Source organism: Colobus angolensis, unplaced genomic scaffold, assembly GCF_000951035.1.
Source record: "Colobus angolensis palliatus isolate OR3802 unplaced genomic scaffold, Cang.pa_1.0 Scaffold263, whole genome shotgun sequence".
In the NCBI taxonomy this organism is placed as follows: domain Eukaryota; kingdom Metazoa; phylum Chordata; class Mammalia; order Primates; family Cercopithecidae; genus Colobus; species Colobus angolensis.
Window position 1 is genome coordinate 306517 of NW_012115855.1, and position 2296 is coordinate 308812.

General features: G+C 58.9%; 1 protein-coding gene across 1 annotated transcript in view; it reads right to left on the reverse strand.

The window, feature by feature from the left end:
* Positions 1-1593, reverse strand: part of LOC105515566 (NKG2D ligand 2-like) — a 65163-nt gene extending 63570 nt beyond the window's left edge. The window contains 1 exon segment of the mRNA XM_011947390.1: positions 1509-1593. Within this exon segment, the coding sequence (XP_011802780.1) occupies positions 1509-1593 (85 nt within the window).
* Positions 1594-2296: the final 703 nt, after the last annotated feature.

Genomic DNA, 2296 nt, shown 5'->3' on the forward strand with positions numbered 1-2296 from the left:
CAAACAGTTGCTTCTGTAGAGTACTGAGCCTTGGCAAAGATGGGACCTTTGGCCATGGAAGGACAGTGATCATCCAGCCCCAGAGCTGCCCATTACTAGTGGGCTTCTCACCCTCTAGGTCATTAGGAAGATAGGCACAGCAGTGAGAAGATGCAGGTGGTTCTCCTGTGATGGGCAGGAGCAGTGCCACTGGGAACCAAGAAACTGCACAAGCAGTTGGCCCCGATCCCCATGGCACCACGTGGCTGCACCCTCTCACCCTCAGATCACACCTGAGGCTTCAGGGAAGGTCCCTGATGGTCCCCATGGACCATAGATGCCACTCAGCAGCAAAGGAGGGGAGAGTAAGCCCCCAACTATGGGACTCCCACTCCCATCACATCCACACCACCCAGAAGCACAGGTAAGGTAGGACCGCTCTCCAACTGGCCCCCAAGACATCACTTGTAGATGACACCCTAGGGGATGGGGCACTATTCACTGGGACACTGTAATCCCCTCATCTGGGATCAGCAACCTAGGACAGGGTCCAAATCTGGTCCCCCCTCATTTGCAGGTTGCCATTGCCTGCTGCTGCTCTACAAAGGGACAGGGCTGGACACAGATCGGAACCTAAAGCCTGCAAAGATCACAGGGCATCCTTCCTCCCTTTCTAAAAAGGCTTTACTGACCCCTGTCTACACAGTGACTATTCTTTATGATGCTGGCCCCCCAGTAGGAAGAACAGGCAAGTCTGGGCCCCAAGGGCAGAAGTGGGTGCCTCTATTCACCAGAGTTCCCAGGGTCTCCTGGAGGGAATGGTGCTTCCCATTCCCCCTGCACAGGTTCTGAGGGGAGTTTGGGGTGTGTTTGCTGGGAAGTGTCCTCAGGCAAGAGGCAGAAGGTGCCACATGGTGTAGGAGGTGAGGGCCCCTTCATGGATGGGAGACCTCTAGTGTGACCAGCTGGGCTGAAGTGGGGAGTAAGAGGATGTGACCTGGTGGTGGCAGTGGATGGTGAGGGGAGGGGTGGAGGTGTCTGCTGAGCCCCTGGGTGCAGGTGAATGTCTGCAGGAAAGTGCAGGGAAACATTCAAGGGCAGGGAGCCCTGGGGGTGCTGGAGGGTTCCTATGGTGGAGAGCGGGTGAGAGCAGAGCAGGCCTGTGTCCCTGTGGAACCCTGCTTCACCCCTGTCCTGTCCCCAGCTCCGGTTCCCGGGGCTCTGATTTTTCCTTCCCGAGGGCGGCGGGGCTGCCAGGCTGCACCAGGGATCCCAGTCCCACCTCGCTCTCTGCAGCCCTCTGGCCCCTCCACCCTCCTGTCAGCCTCCTTTCCACCCCGCTCCTTTCCCCTCTCCCCTGGCAAGAAGCAGCCTCAGGGAGTGGACCGGGCAGGAAGGAGCCGCCGACCGGAACTGAACGGGGGCTCAGTTCGGGGAGATCTCCCCCATCCTTCCAGAAGCCTCCCCTCCTCTGAAACCCGCTGCCCCCCAGGTTTGGCCCCCGCCCCGCTTAGGCTCCATCCACTAACCGTCTCGCCCAGTCTGGGACCAGCGCGGCTGCAGGAGCAGAAGCGGGAGGCACAGAAGGATCTTGGTAGCGGCGGCAGCTGCCATTGGGGAACCAGAGCGCTGGGGACGAGAGACTTGATGGAAGGGGAGCCTGGAAGATGAATCACCTCAAGGTTGAAAAGTCGGCTTATATATGGGGCGCTCCACCCACGTTTCCCGCCGTTACAGAGGTTAGAAATACGATTGTCTGCCCTGCCGGTGTCCCTCCCCTTTCCGGCGTCCCTCCTCTTTCCGGGTGTCCCTCCCCTTTGCCCCAGCCCCCCTCGGGTTGGTGTCTGGGTGTCGGCCCGGCCCCTGCCAGGACACGGTTCCTTCCACGACAGATTCATTTAATCATCACAGCATTTTTTATTGAAGGTGAAGAAACTTGCAGAGGAATATTCAGCGGGGGCGGCGTCTACCTGTCCCCGCCTGGGCCCGCGACACTCTCCCTCCTGCTTGCGCCGCGGGGTCCTTGGCTCACCATGCTCTGGGTGCAGCCACAGGCCTGATCGCGTCCCTTCCACTACTTCCCCAGTTCCCAGTGGACGTGATTACAGTCCGGGCTAGGTTTTCTTATTTGTTTATTTATTTAGAGACGGAGTTTCGCTCTTGTTGCCCAGGCTGGAGTGCAGTGGCCTGATCTGGGATAACGGCAACCGCCGCCTCCCCGATTCAAGGGATTATCTGGCCTCAGTTTCTGGAGTAGGTGGGATTACAGGCGCCCTCCACCATGCCCGGCGAATTGTTTGTATGTTTGGTAGAGATG